The sequence below is a fragment of the Zea mays genome, chromosome 4 (genome assembly GCF_902167145.1).
Source record: "Zea mays cultivar B73 chromosome 4, Zm-B73-REFERENCE-NAM-5.0, whole genome shotgun sequence".
Lineage (NCBI taxonomy): Eukaryota > Viridiplantae > Streptophyta > Magnoliopsida > Poales > Poaceae > Zea > Zea mays.
The window spans coordinates 212661139-212676685 of NC_050099.1; the positions used below are offsets into that span (position 1 = coordinate 212661139).

Consider the following 15547-nt stretch of genomic DNA (forward strand, 5'->3'; position numbering starts at 1 on the left):
TTCATGTATTGTTCCCGACAAGATTAGATATATTTGAGCTTTGAGAAAGTTAGAGCCACAGTTAAAAATAACAAGGGAGTGGTGCCGCGTAGCCGATAATGGTATGCTCATCATGAGTCATTCATCCTGATCCTAGTACAGCAAAAGCCATGCATGCGTTGTTTTCTACGCACCCAGATATAGCCAATAATGCACGCATCATGCGTGTCATCATCTATACAGTGCATATATTCAAAGATGCTACAATTTTGACTGTAGTACGCGTGGCAGCGAATATATTTGGAGAATGGCGCACACAAAGACCAACCGAACAAATGAAGGAACATATCAAAGTTGCTGCGCTGTCCGAGTGACGCAAACAGAACTGGTCTGATGTGGATGGAGCAGAACATACGCATGTCAGCAGCAGCAGCAGGCAGAATTATGCTCTGATTAATTATTTCGATCACAAGGTATCGCGAACTCGTCAAGTTTCTCATGCTTCGAGCTGGGTTACATGGGTAATTATATGGCCTGCTTCATCATTGCTTCACTTGTGATCGGAATTGGAAACCGGCTACGCTATTGAATTCTTAAACGGCACTAGACAACCAAAACTAAAGGCGTTAATCTTTAGTTTTTGTTGCATGGTCCTATACAAAAGAGAGACCTTTACTATTAGTTGGTTGGCATGAACTAGTATTAAAGGTAGTCCACCGTCAGAGGATCTTTTATATTAATTTAAGCCGCCAACCGGTAGTAAAATTTTTATAGAATTTTGATTCTACATGTTTAAAAATCAATATTAATTAATATTTGATATATATACATAAACTTATCAAAAAATTGATATAACGATGAGGCTAGATATCAGTAATTATGTGTAAATTAAAATAAATTATACTAGTAATATATTAATATAGAAGTAAGTACTATAAAGTTTGCTGACTACTGGCTTCATTCCAAAATAGTATTCGTTTTAGCTCTTATCTTTATATAAATATTTAAATGGATGATTATGAATCTAAACACATTTAAAATACATACCTCAAGTATTGCATGAATCTATTAATTACCTAAAACGGATTTTAATTTGGGTCAGAGGGAGTACTAAATTTCTCTTTATTTCTATATTCATAATATTTACGGTCTTTATTTTTTATGGAATCAAAAGTTTTTATCCATCGTAATAGAATTCTCTGTCTTTAGATATAATCTCGTTATATATAAATCCTACTAGTTATTCTTAAATTGCTCTAATTTTTTTCAAAGGGAGTAAGTACTCCTTTTTCGTCGTCAACTATGATTTGCCAAATACTTTAATAAAAGAATTGTTAGATTAAATTTAAATCTGAGATAATTTATTAACGTAAAGCTTTACTAAAAATTATTATTTTAAATTCAAATCTAAGAAAATTTATTATCGTGGAATCAACATTATTACTATAGACATTTGTTAACGGACCTTGATATCTTTTGTCACTAACATGTTCCCTATGAAGGTTTGAATAGATTCACAAATGTGCTATCCACAAAGATTATTTCCCTGCCCCTGTCTCAAACACTAAAATTGATTAAAAATATATATTATTATTAACAAATAACTTGTAAGATATATCAGCTTCATACATAGAGGAAAGTTTGGTCTAAGCTTAAGAATTCTTTTTGGCCTTGTTGTTTTTTGTGTAGCCATGTCCATACCATGGATGACATAAATGATCTATTTTTTGTGCATGGTCGAATCATTTAGATGTTTAGGAGGTTAAGTCAAAATGTTAGGAATTACTTGATAAAGAGGCACACACCTTATAACTCAGTGATTGCCTTCCTCATTGAGTCAAAGATGTGTATAATGCCTTGTTCCATCCATATCTCTAGAATCCAGTGGAAATTGAAGAAATATTATAAATATAGAGATCCAATTAGAATACACATTTAGTTATAAAAAGGTACATGGTACAAGGTAGTGGACACTAACTTAAAATTGTAAGGTAGAAGTATGCATTATATAAAATGTTTCTTGCGTAAAAACTTGAGCTACTTTTTAAAGAGGTCGACACAAAAGTTTGAAATGTTTTTATGGTTAACCACCACTAGATTGAAGATGCACACATTGTAAATCTCCTCCTTAAAGAGGTGTAGTTGCTTCGTCGTCATGCTGTCAATGGGATCCAGGTGCAGTGCTTGCTTTGCCGAGGCTGGGTGCCGAGGTTCTTTCATTTTGCTTTTGTCAGTCACCCCCTTTGGGAAGGGGTACTGTGTGTTATCAAACTAGTGAAACCTAACGGGCGGTTATGACCTCTAGGGAATTTTGTAAAGGCTACATAGTGATACCCTGCAAGACCACCTAGGTCCTAGGAAGTGATCAATGGGGAGTCATGATCCCCGGACAGAACAAGAATTACAGCTCAGGGTAAAGTGTGCGACCTCTACTGAGGGTTAGAAACTGGTATATCAGTCGTGCTCATGGTTATTAGCAGCCTTGGGATCCTCTTTGATTAGAGATACTCTAGAGACATTTAAGATGATGATTTAATGATTGATGACTATAACTATGGAATCTAGAATTTTCTCTCTAAGGGAGTACCTTTTGGGATAGTAACATGGGTTTATGATAACACTTGGATTATCTCAAAGATTAAAACTTGACAAAGTAAAAGCAACTTACTATCAGCCAATCCCCACATAAAGCCTGTCCAGCTCAGCCAAACGGGGCAATTAGTACGTTGATGTGTACTCACCCTTGCTTTAACACCAAACAATAGGTTGTCCACACTGCAACCACTGCTCTGGAGAAGATGAAAGCAACATGGAGGACTTCTAGGAGTTCTAGAACTATGACGAGTTCTAGGCCTAGATTAGTGGCAACCCCCAGTCAGCTACCTATGAATGGATTTATCTTTACTATGTTTCGCTTAAGCACTTTGATTACTCTTTAAGTTGATGACTATGTGGATGTCTCTGACATTGTGATGTAATAAATTAATACTTATTTATGTTATTATTTGAGCACTGTGCAATGATATTCATTTATGTAATCGTTGTGTACGTGAATTTTTGAACCTGGCACGTACATGGTTCGCATTCGATTTTCCTTCTGAAACCGCTTGTGACAAATTATAAGAAGTTCATATGTTTGGATAAGTTTTAAATGTCCTTAGGAATGTATTTGTGCACCTAAAAAGTTTAGAAAGATCATATATTGAAAATGGTGCTTTGGAGCAAAGGTTGAGCTAGAATGAGAATCCGAGTTGGAGTTTTGGAACTGATGAAGACTATGACTTAGACTAGTTGGACAGACACTAGATATGTTTGTCTAATTTATAAAAATGCTCATGAATATAGCCAAATAAAGATAAAGAAGAAAAGCCCAAAATGGACTTAAGGGTGATGCTATACGGTGCACCAGGCCGAGTCCGGTGTGCACCAGACCATTTTGGTGGGTCACCGGACCGGTTACGCGGAGAGGAAATTTTCTTGGGTTTATGTTGTTGGTGCACCGGACCAGTCTGGTGGTGCACCAGACCACTTATCCAGAGACTATTTGAAAAGCTAAAGACCCTGGTGCACCGGACTAAGTTCGGTAAACACTGAACCTGTTAGGGCATGTTTGGGAGTGAAGTATTTTTACAGTTTCTATATAATACCATGGTTTTGGGTAATACCATAGTATTTTATACCATGAGGTGTTTGGTTGCATTTCTAAGAACTATGTTTTCAAAACCATGGTATTCTAGATACTATGGTATTTTTGGAGTATTGGAAACTCCACTCCAACCCAAAGTTTTCGTGGCATGGCTACCTTTTGCCTAATACCATGGTTTACAATGTTGTATCCAAACATTGTTTCTCAAAACCATAGTATTTTTTGAGATACCAAAACTACGATATTGTCATGATAATTGCAAAGTATAGTATTGTAAAACCATGGTTTTGAGAAACATTGTTGCCAAATAGGTCCTTAGAGTTCACCGGTCGACTTAAGGACGTAACAGTTAGCTGACGTGGTGGCACACATGGAAGGGTCTGGTGCCACTGACAAGTCAGCTTTCCATCCGGTCACTAGGAACAACAGTCTGATAGGGGTCCGGTGGTGCACCGGACCTGTATTATAGGCAATCTGGTGCACCCGCAAAAAGTGTGATAATTGGGGTTTATCCCTAACGCTTATTTTGGTTGTTTAATAGACTCCAACAAGTCCATTCAATACACAAGAGTTGAGCATTCATTCCTATATTCAATAGAAACACTCCCAAAGTAATCAAGTCTCCCAAGTGCGCTTCTATAGTGATTTGAGCATTGAAATAGCCATAATGCCTTATGAGAGTGACTTCGAGGAGAGTGCGTGTGCTGCAATGTTATGCTCTAATACTTGGAATTTTGACTCCCATCTATTGTAAAGCTACTGAGAGGCTTCGATGTGTGAAGTACCTCACGGAGACTTTGGTATCTCAATCGATAAAAGACAGAGGACTCAAGCTTGATCTTTGGAATCACATGAGAGGGTTGAAAGAGACACGATCCCTTAGGACACCTCAATAGAGACGTAGATTTCATTTGGAAACCAAACTTTGGTAAACAAATTATTGTGTATATTGTGTTTGTGCTTTGCAATTTGTTTCCCCTCTACCCTCTCTAAGTTCACTTGTGTTGATTTACATTCTACCCATCTTGTGTTGCTCCCATGTTCATTCCGCATTCATATGAGCAACACGTTTGCAAGAAGAACTTCTCTCTCTACTTGATTATCTCGCTTATTATCCTAACCTACTAATTTGGGATAAAGTTTTTGTTTTAAGTGATTAAATTTCAGGTTTCGCTTATTCACCCCCTCTATGCGACTATCAGGTTGGTTGGTCAGCCTCTCTAAACCACAAGCTTTGGAGATGAGCTTCATCATTAAAATGATGTAACTAGAGGCAAGGGGAGGTCTCAATACCTTTAAAGATTTTCTTGTTTTGCATCTTCCACTACTCCCACATAGCAATAATAATGATTTCCAAGAAGAATGTTTCCCTAGAATTTTTATATGCATGAACCAGTCTTTCTTGAATGGTGAGCATGAGGTTCCACTGGATGTTAAGAACCCTCCAACATCATTTCACAAAACCACACTAGAAGAAAAGATGATCAATGTCCTCATCAATCTCATCTTGACAAAGGACACATTTATTTTATTGGTCATGTAACTGATTTCTTTGTAGCAGCGTGAACTTAGTATTGAGCCTATCAACAAGCAACAACCGAAAGAAGAACTTTGTTCTCATAGTACGTACATTTGCTCTTCTAGATCATAGTGAACATTATAAAAGCCTCGGTGTTCACATGTTTGTGTTTGTAATACTTGTGAACTAGGAACTTTCTAGCACTTCCATTCTAGACCTAAGAATCCTTTTCATTCAGAGAGTATGACGTATCTTTCAGTAACACCTGCATGTTCTGTAACTCTTGATGTGCTTGATATGACTAAGGTAAGAAGAAAAATGGTGGAAAGATAAGGAGCTTCTCTAACCTCCTTAATTGAGTTCCAAAGATCTAAAGCAAAGGGAAATCCTGGGGATTTGATCTTCATAGTCACCATAGCCTAATTATCCTCCCAAAAAGGCTTGAAGCACCATCACCAATTACACTTCTAGACATAGATCTATAATTGCTATTGAATGTAAAAACATCGTTCCACCAATAAGAACCAACCTCCCCACAAGAATGAGGAACCCTCCCCTGATAGAATATGTCCTAGATCAAGTTAACCCAAGGGATGTCCTACCTAGAATAAAACTTATGCAGCTACTTTAGAAGGAGACCCTCATTTTGAAACCTTAGGTTCACAATCTCAAGCCCCCCTTTCTTCTTAGGTTGTTGCACCCTCAGAATCCTTATTGATCGTGAAGTTTGCCTTTACTTCAACCCATGAAATTTTCTTCTATCCTTTGAGGATTCTTGTTGATCATCATTGCTATAGAATTACCATCTTTGTATATATTGTATATTATGAGCCCTGGGCTTCCAATAACAAGAGGAAGCCAAGGTAAGATGGTGCCATCCGGTCAAGCCAGACCAGGTCCGGGCGTCTATAAAAGAAGACTCAGAGCGCCAGGGTTCAGTTTTTTACGCCCACCCCGATTCACAAGCGACGGCGACCTCCTTGGCGCATGCGATGGTGACGGTTGCCCGACAGCTCGCACGGCGGCGGACCCCCGGTCGGTGGTTGCGGTGGCGGTGGTTCCTCAATATGAAGTAGCGGTGGAGGTTCCCAGATCGGTGGCACGGTCGCGGTGGCTCGCCGATCCAGAGGGCGAGCGATGGCGGGGCCCCAGTGCGGGCAAACGGTGGTGACCTCGGGGCCCCGAGGCGGGTGAGAGGCTGCCACATTCCCAAGGCGGGCGAGCAAGCGATGCCCCCCGACATGCGAGTAGCGACGGCGTCGCACGAGGTTCGAGCGGCGTCACGGAAGGTACGAGGTGTGCACAGCAATGCTCGCGCGTGATATCCTCTGATCCGGCGTAGTTCGGGCGGCCCGAGTGACGACCTCCGTCCATTCTTGTGTCCTCGACGGTGACCTCCGGTGACTACCTCCTCCGATCCGTGATATGCCTTTCGATTATTGTGTTTTAATTCCTACCACAAGCACTATTTATGCTAAAAACTGTAGGATTTTATGCTTGAACACGGAATTTGTATATCAGTATACTGCATACATATTTTTTGCATGCACATTGAAAAGGCAATTCCTGGATTTATGTTATTCGTAATTACCTTAAAAATCAAATTATTTATGTTCGTAACTGCCAGATTTTTATGTCTACCATAAAAATGTCCCTAATTCCTACTTATTTGTAATTACCATAAAAAATCAAATCAAATCACTTATGTTCGTAACTGCCAGATTTTTACGTATGTCATAAAATTGTCCCTAATTCTCGTCGGCGTTCTTAGTTGGACCGATATTATGTTTTTTATTAATTATGCTACATGGTGTAAGTATTTATACGATATCGTATAAGAATTTATGCTTTGCGTGACTCATGTCATTCAATTTTTTGCGTGTGTGAAGTGAAAACGAAAATATAATCCAAAATTTGTGCGCATGTAATGGAAACCGCATGCATGCGATTCCCATAATTTTTGGATCTGCTTAAAAATAGAAACCGCATGCATGCGACTCACATATTTTATGGACCTGCCATAAAAATATAATTGTGAATACAATCCCCACGAGAGCTATTAACCTCTCACATTGGTTCGGTATTTACTCTTATGACTGAGAGGTTTTATGCTCAAAACTTAAGGTTTTTACGCTCGAACATGGAGATGCGTCCACAATGAACCACATGCCAGTTTTTTTTACGCAGCGTACCGCATTGCATAAATACCTACACCGTGTAACATAATTTGTATAAGTATATATCATAAACTTGTTTCTAACTAGTCTAGTTGCATGTCTGTTGGAGCGATCCTATATTTATGGAAAAAATAAAGCATTTAAATAAGTTTTTTTTCATAAATATCAATCTATTTCCTTTCATCGCACATTCCTGTCATCCTAAATTTGTGCGCATGCAGGAGAAAACAAATTTTTATATAGTGTACCGAATTGCATAAATAGCTACACTTTATAGCATAATTAGTATCAGTATATATCATAAACTAGTTCTGATGAATTTGGCTCCATGACTATTGGAGCGATCATATATTTATGAAGGGAATAAAGCATTAATATGTTTTTTGTTTCCATGCATGCCAATCCATTTCTTTGATCGTACATTTTTGTCATCCTAATTTTGTGCGCATGCAGCAGGTAACAAATTTTTATACAGCGTACCAAATTGTATAAATATCTACACTGTGTAGCATAATTAGTATCAGTATATATCATAAACTGGTCCTAACGAGCCTAGATGTATGGTTGTTGGAGTGATCATATATTTATGAAGGAAATAAAACATTAAATATGATTTTTGTTTCTATGCATGCCAATCAATTTTCTTTCATCGTATATTTTGTCATCCTAATTTTGTGCACATGCAGCAGGTAACAGATTTTTATGCAGTGTACCAAATTGCATAAATATCTACACCTTGTAGCATAATTGGTATCAGTATACATCATAAACTGGTCCTGGCGAGACTAGTTGCATGGTTGTTGGAGCGATCCTATATTTATTGAGTAAATAAAGCATTAAATACGATTTTTTGTTTCCATGTGAATCTATTTCATTTTATCGTACATTTTTGTCATCCTAATTTTGTATGCATACAGCAGGTAACAGATTTTTATGCAGTGTACCGAATTGCATAAATATTACATCGTATAGCATAATTAGTATCAGTATATATCATAAACTGGTCCTGACAAGCCTAGCTGCATGACTGTTGCAGCGATCATACATTTATGGAGAAAATAAATCATTTAAAAATAGAAACATCTACACATCTCGTTCCTAAATTTATGCGCATACAGGGAAACATATTTGACTCTTGTATGCCTTCATATTTTTTGCGTATAGAGACGTGGGGTGTAGAAGGGGGCATGCAGGAAAACGTGTTTGATTAATGCATGAGTTTCTATGTTTTGTTGTGTCTTCGGTCTGCCTGTGTGTCTCTTCCGTTTTGAAGACGCTTGATATGTCGCCATCATCCAAAAGCACAATTTTTTCTCATACTTTTTTTGCTGCTAGCTTTTATAACGTGTCATCACGAATGAAAGGTACCTTTTGTATATGTAGCTGGTGGCGGCTTTAATGAACACACGGACAATCCTATATTGCTAGCAATTGCACTTTCACGGCAACGAACAAATATGGTTGTCGATGTGCCCATGTACTCCGTATATCCAGATCAACACATACATGCATTTTCATGTAGGAGTAGCACTACAAGAAACTAATAAATGTTCGTGTGTTAATTTAAGAACGTGGGTACCGACGTTCTTAATTAGGTTATGTTCATGGGTTAATATAAGAACGTGGGTACCCACGTTCTTAAATTAAATTCGTGGGCCCGTGGTAAAACCGTCGAACTTATCGTATTAGAAACGTCGGTACCCATTTTCTTAAATTAAATTCGTCGGCCACGTGAGCACCGTCGAACTTAACCCAAAACCTAAATCTCTCACCGCCGCGCGTCTCTCTTTTTTCCCTCTGTATACCGCGAGCGCCCGCAACTAGCTGCCAGCCGCGCGCCCGCCGCTACCTGCTCGCATCCAGCGCCCCGCCGCCACCCCTCGCGGTGATCTATGTGGGCGACGTCCACGGCTACATCACGAAGCTGGAGAGCCTCTGTTCCAACCTCTAGGCCGCACTCCCCGCCGACGCCTTGGCCACCGCGCTGGTCATCTTCCTCGGCGACTACAACGACCGCGGCCCGCACACCCGCAGGGTTCTCAACTTTCTCCTCGCGCTCCCGACGCGCTACCCAGCGCAGCGCCATGTCTTCCTCTGCGGCAACCATGACCTCGCCTTCGTGGCGTTCGTTGGGGCGCTGCCGCTGCCGCCCAACGGCTCCCTGTTCTTTGGCCACCTGCGCAGCGCCATCTCTCTGTCCTCCCTCTCTCGCTCATCCTCCCCCACCGCCCTGCTTATTTACGCCCATTTCTTAAGAGAGGATTTGATAGCCTGTCAGAATAAAAGAGCTCGAGGAAATTGCGGCGGCCGGAAATTCTGGTCATGGTGCCACACAAACACGATAATCTGCTTCATCCTCGACGGAATTGCCGTCGGGGTCGGGCGATTCTTCGGAGGACAAGCGCCTCTGTTTCGTTGAGCTAGCTAGGTCCATGGGGATTAGTCAGGACACTCATGAGTCGATGGCAACAGATGCAGCCAATTACCTTTGCCACCAGCTTCAGCATCTTCTTGGGCCTATCTCTTCTGCGACGAGCCAAAGTGGCCCCTGGGAGGAGAGGTCGGCGATGGTTAGGTTGACTCAGAAGCTGCAGAAATCTAAGAGAAATAAGCGGTGGCGGCAGAGGAGAAGGAAGCATGTTGAAGAGCTTTTTCAGAAGGTGCCACTCGTCGCTGTCACCTTTTATACGTCTCATTATACATTTCTGGTTCCTTCATTCCAAACAGCCAAAAAAAACCAACCATGTGAATTGTGAAATGTGGATGGCATCTCTTGTCTTGTTGTTTCATAGGAGCGTGCGGATTATGATAGAGTTGACCAGGAAGCTGATGAATGGAGGGCTAAGCAAATAGCCAAGGACATTGCAAAACAGAGGGTGCGTTCTCGTATCTGTGAATTTTGTTTCATGATTAAAGATATATTGCAGTAGGACAGAATTGTTGCTTCAGAATTAATGTATTCACTTATGTACCTGTTAACCAGGTGGAAAGCATGCAGCAGATTGCTAGAAAGAAAACAAATGTGGAAAGAAAGCGCCTAGAATCTGAGGTACTATGGAATAAAATTTCACGCCCAGGCTGTGCTGTGAAAGTTTTCTTCTCTAGGGTGTTTGAGAACTGCCTTTTACTAGTTATGTGCAAGCGCATGTGCGCATACTACTGAACACTGATACAAACCAGTTATTTTGTTTGTTTGTTTAAGTTTAGCTGCAACATTTAAGTTGTGGCTTACTTTGATACAAACTAATTATTTTGTTTGTTTGTATAAGTTTAGTTGCAACATTTAAGTTGTGCCTTACTGCCTTCCTATTCTTATGATCTTTATCTACTTTTATTGTAACTCTAGAAACCCTCTGATCTCTACAATTGTCTTAGTGCAACCAATCTTATGGGATATCATTCACCTATTTTTTTGTATTTTTTGGAGAGCTATTTTGCAATCAGTTCATGAAGATTTGAGTAGTCATTCAAATTTCTTTTTTACTTTAATCTACTATTGATTCTGTGGACGTTTTTGAGTTAATAGTATCATCATAATATTCATTATCCTGAATAAGCTAATTTTCCCAATTGGCAATTCAAATCTGGTACTTCCAGCTGGAGCTTGCCCTAATGGTCGAGAAACTTCAGGAGCTTCGGTCTATAAGAGTTCAAAAAATGAAGAAACAAGGTAAAATATTCTTATTTTCCTATTTCTTTATTTGCATTCTCTGCTTTACAAAATATGTTATGTACATGCATGAGGTGTATTAGTATCACCTAGAAAATAATTAATAGTTGGATTATTTTGTATTCAGTTAATAAATATATTAGTACTTAATTGTTCACTCTCTCTCAGCCTTGAAAGCTTGGGTAGTGGTGGGAAAAATTATGGTGACTACTGACTAAACTTTATTTTCCTAGTTGACTTACACAGTGAAACAACAATTGCCATGATTGACTTTTACTAAAAGTCACACAAATGTCTTATCATTGAATCCTTTTCTGACCTTAAGGCTGAGCTATGTTATTTAGATTCTGGCATTCTGCATGCTGAAGGCTGAAACACATATGCTGAAGAGAAAAGAATAGCATATCCATTTTAGCGATATAAATGTCTGTGTCTACCTGTGTATGATCCCACTAGCATAAACATTTTGGATTGACAGAATGCTCATAGTTCCTATATAATAGCACCTAAGTACCAGTGTCTCAAAATGGATTAGTGCAGTGGTGTGTTAAAGCGAATCTCATATAATATTTTCCCTGATAGTAAATGTTGCACTTGCTCGCAGTCGTATACCTGGGCACTGGACATTGGTCTTACTACTTTGGTTTTCCTATTTTTGTAGATCCATACTTGAACACAGATGCAAGTACAATGTCCCCCTTTGAGCATGGTGAGGTGTCTGTTCTTGATAACGGTGGATAGGTACAGCTCCCTAATACTTCCATTTAATACACATTTTAAAATTTGCAGCCTCGATGGTATCTACCTAGCATGTGGTATTTGTAGGTTGACTTGGATTTAGAGAATTATGAGTGTTTCATAGATGTTACTCTGACGAGGGATAACAATATTACCACTAGAAATATATACTAGGTGAGTATCTTCTAGCTCAAGGAAATACTTGTGTTTGCTCATTTGAGATTGTAACCGATAGTTTCTACTTCTTTCAGTCTGTCATTGAGAAGGAGAGAAGGGGTGATTATATTGGAAAGACTTTATAGGTAATTTTTCTGTGGCATTTATCACTCGAGTTGCATTGTATGGACTGTCCATATCCCATAATCTAAAATAACTATGGTTTCAAATATCTAGGTTGTTCCTCATGTCACTGATGAAATAAAATAGTGAATACATTGGCTAGAGATAGGTCCAAGACAAGAACGGACTATGTATAATATATTGGCTAGCTAGCTGCTAGCCTCAAAACCTTGTGACATAAAACGTTTATACACAACAAATATAAAAGCATTAAAGATTTATTATTGTGGCTCGATCTCAGGTAGCTAAAAAGAGCACCCGCTGCTGTTCCATGACAATCTCAGCATGCATGCTAGCACGTCAGAGAATATGCTGCTGCACGCTGATTTGGTACGCTTTATTTTGGGCAGCTTTTGCAGAGAGCGGGCCGGGCGCTCTAGCTAGCGTGGCAACACCTGGAAGGCCTTGGAGCTAGCCGTTGCATGTGGAAGCGTAGCTCCTGTTGTACTTTGCTTTTGCACGCTGTCTGTGCATGGGTCGGCTCATGTCAAATCTCTGCCCTAGATGCACGTTGCAACAACACGCTTTTTCCTGTATGGACTACAGCTACAGCAAGCACAGACAGACAGCACCAGCAGCAGTATGCAGTTCATGGTAGATTTATAGACATTTTTCGTATCATTTTAATTCCATAAATTAATATTATGATAATGACATATAAAAGATAATTAATATGACATCAAATATATCCATAACAATATGAATCATGAGAACATAAAGCATATGAATTATATAAATCATATAAATACGATAAACATGTAAACTGAATGAACAATTGAAAATAAACAGATAGAAACATAAACAGCATGACTATAAAATTAAAACAGACGGGTCTATCATATTATAATAAGACAGAACAGATAAGATAAAATCATTCGTACATATGAAACTGTAAATAAACTGATCATACCCTCCCATGCGCTCTAATGATCCAGATCCTTGGCCAGCTTCTTTGTTTTGGGCAGTCGCGTAGACGCTCCCCAAAAACCTAATTGCCGATCCCCCGTGCAAGGTCTCGAACGGCACCAGCTTCGGAGGCACCTGCCCTCTCGCTTCTCTGTGCGCGCAGAGTCACGAGATGGAAATACCTTCACTCGGCGGTTGGACTGTGATTCTGAAAGTGTGTTCTCGCGTGTACCGAGTGACAAGAGTGCTCCTCTATTTAACCTCTCGCAGAGGGAAGCTGAAGGAGAAAGGTCGCCGAGTCACGCCAAGGGTCGGTCAGCTCTCGCCGAGTCATGCCATGAGTCCGCCAGCACTCGCCGAGTCACGCCATGAGTCGGCCAGCTGAAGGAGAAGGGTCACTCGGCTGGCTGACGAAGAGACTGAGTCACTCGGCTGACGAAGAGACAGGGTCACTCGGCTGACGAAAAGACAGACAACTGAAAGTTTAACGGGGTTAGTGAGTGCTAAAAATTAACACAACAGGGCCTGCCTGCCTCGCCTTGCCACGCCCGGCCCGGCCGGCGGCGGCGGCGGCGCGCGCGCGCGTGTGGCACGCCCTTGTCCATTTCTTGACTTCTCAAGTTAAGTGGAATAAATCCCACCATATAAGTCAAGCCAAAAGACCCTTGGACTTTCAATGTGGTACTATTGGTATTCTCCACCATTACACACCTTAGAGTTTATTCAATAAATGGGCCAAGCCCATAAAAGATCCAACAATCCCCACCAAACTCTAGGGTTTGTAATGATGAAGTATCAGAATCACAATCCTTTGATATACTAGTGTTTCGATGGAGACTGTTAAGTTGAACATCCATCTAGAATAAGAGTTTCACTCATTCACAACTGAACAATGGACTATGCCTTGAATTGACAGTTTTGTGCGAAATAAGATTCACTCAAATCCTTTGTTGATACTAGGCTGCAAAAGGGTATTCTCGCTTTTTAGAAGCATATAAGTCACACTTCATTGCCTTTCATGAGTATTTAGGGATTACCCAAGTCCCATAGACTGTGACCAGCAGTCTGACTCATATAGGTGTACTCCTCAAAAGATGTTCTGTAGGACAACATCTCACCTTTATAAGACTCTTGGAATACATTAAGGTAAAAACCATCCTGCCTTACAGATAGGAAAGATGTGCATCAGAAATGAGTTAAAGAAGGGATCTTTCCTCATAATCTACTCCTAGCTTGTTTCTCTACTCTACTTCACGGGATCTCCGATCACATAGAGTAGGTTACCACTATAGTAGATTTCACATGGGTCTCATACCCATTTCCCTTGATGCACTTTCTATCACATTGCGTGATAGACCCTTAGTGAATTGATCTGCCAGATTATTCGATGTGTGGACATAATCCACCGTTATAACTTCAGAGTTTTTCAACTTTCTGACAGATTTCAATCTCCTCTTAACATGCCTTGTAGACTTCACGTTATTCCTAGAACTGTTAACCTTTATAATCACCGTTTGGTTGTCACAGTTCATGGAAATAGCCGGTATCGATTTTTCAACTACCGGTAAGTCCAATAGGAAATCACGAAGCCACTCGGCCTCAGCCCCAGCAGTGTCTAATGCTGCGAGTTCTGCTTCCATTGTAGACTTCGTTAAGATAGTCTGCTTGCAAGACTTCCAGGAAACAGCGCCACCTCCAAACAGAAACACATATCCGCTTGTGGCATCGCCGAGTCATGCCATGAGTCCGCCAGCACTCGCCGAGTCACGCCATGAGTCGGCCAGCTGAAGGAGAAGGGTCACTCGGCTGGCTGACGAAGAGACTGAGTCACTCGGCTGACGAAGAGACAGGGTCACTCGGCTGACGAAAAGACAGACAACTGAAAGTTTAACGGGGTTAGTGAGTGCTAAAAATTAACACAACAGGGCCTGCCTGCCTCGCCTTGCCACGCCCGGCCCGGCCGGCGGCGGCGGCGGCGCGCGCGCGCGTGTGGCACGCCCTTGTCCATTTCTTGACTTCTCAAGTTAAGTGGAATAAATCCCACCATATAAGTCAAGCCAAAAGACCCTTGGACTTTCAATGTGGTACTATTGGTATTCTCCACCATTACACACCTTAGAGTTTATTCAATAAATGGGCCAAGCCCATAAAAGATCCAACAATCCCCACCAAACTCTAGGGTTTGTAATGATGAAGTATCAGAATCACAATCCTTTGATATACTAGTGTTTCGATGGAGACTGTTAAGTTGAACATCCATCTAGAATAAGAGTTTCACTCATTCACAACTGAACAATGGACTATGCCTTGAATTGACAGTTTTGTGCGAAATAAGATTCACTCAAATCCTTTGTTGATACTAGGCTGCAAAAGGGTATTCTCGCTTTTTAGAAGCATATAAGTCACACTTCATTGCCTTTCATGAGTATTTAGGGATTACCCAAGTCCCATAGACTGTGACCAGCAGTCTGACTCATATAGGTGTACTCCTCAAAAGATGTTCTGTAGGACAACATCTCACCTTTATAAGACTCTTGGAATACATTAAGGTAAAAACCATCCTGCCTTACAGA

General features: G+C 40.4%; 1 protein-coding gene across 4 annotated transcripts; it reads left to right on the forward strand.

The window, feature by feature from the left end:
- Positions 1–9102: 9102 nt before the first annotated feature.
- LOC103654569 (U11/U12 small nuclear ribonucleoprotein 59 kDa protein) lies at positions 9103–12689 on the forward strand. Of its 4 annotated transcripts, none has more exons than XM_008681411.3 (8): positions 9103–9981; positions 10114–10197; positions 10305–10370; positions 10919–10991; positions 11653–11732; positions 11817–11903; positions 11981–12031; positions 12419–12689. In XM_008681411.3, the coding sequence occupies exons 1-5, from the start codon at positions 9754–9756 to the stop codon at positions 11730–11732; spliced, it is 531 nt and encodes a 176-aa protein (XP_008679633.1). In that variant the 5' UTR covers positions 9103–9753; the 3' UTR covers positions 11817–11903; positions 11981–12031; positions 12419–12689. The 4 variants fall into 4 exon arrangements, with proteins under 4 accessions (XP_008679633.1, XP_008679635.1, XP_008679632.1 ...); XM_008681413.3 differs by having other exon boundaries at positions 11653–11700; positions 11781–11903; XM_008681410.4 differs by having other exon boundaries at positions 11653–11903.
- Positions 12690–15547: the final 2858 nt, after the last annotated feature.